General features: G+C 47.1%; 1 protein-coding gene across 1 annotated transcript in view; it reads right to left on the reverse strand.

Moving 5' to 3' along the window:
* Nucleotides 1-255, reverse strand: part of EMH_0029510 (rhoptry protein, putative) — a gene marked incomplete at both ends in the record, with an annotated part of 4,141 nt that overhangs the window by 2,651 nt on the left and 1,235 nt on the right. Inside the window, one exon of the mRNA XM_013494310.1 lies at nucleotides 101-200. Coding sequence (XP_013349764.1) covers nucleotides 101-200 — 100 coding nt within the window. The remainder of the gene's footprint in view (nucleotides 1-100; nucleotides 201-255) is intronic.

Genomic DNA, 255 nt, shown 5'->3' on the forward strand with positions numbered 1-255 from the left:
ATCCCCAAACGCAGCCATCGTCTCCTCCACCAAATCCTTAGCCGGCGTCAGCCCCTCAGAGCCTATCAGGCCAGAATTCTATACAATGCAACATACACACCACTTGCTCCTGCTGCTGCTGCTGCTGCTGCTGCTGTTGCTGTTGCTGCTGCTCTGCTGCTACTCCTCTCGTTAGGGGGAAGGAATGCAGCACATGTACGCTACAGCTAACAAGCCATATATATATATATATATATATATATATATATACATATA

Source organism: Eimeria mitis, genomic scaffold (assembly GCF_000499745.2).
Source record: "Eimeria mitis Houghton genomic scaffold, Emh_scaff1103, whole genome shotgun sequence".
Classification (NCBI taxonomy): domain Eukaryota; phylum Apicomplexa; class Conoidasida; order Eucoccidiorida; family Eimeriidae; genus Eimeria; species Eimeria mitis.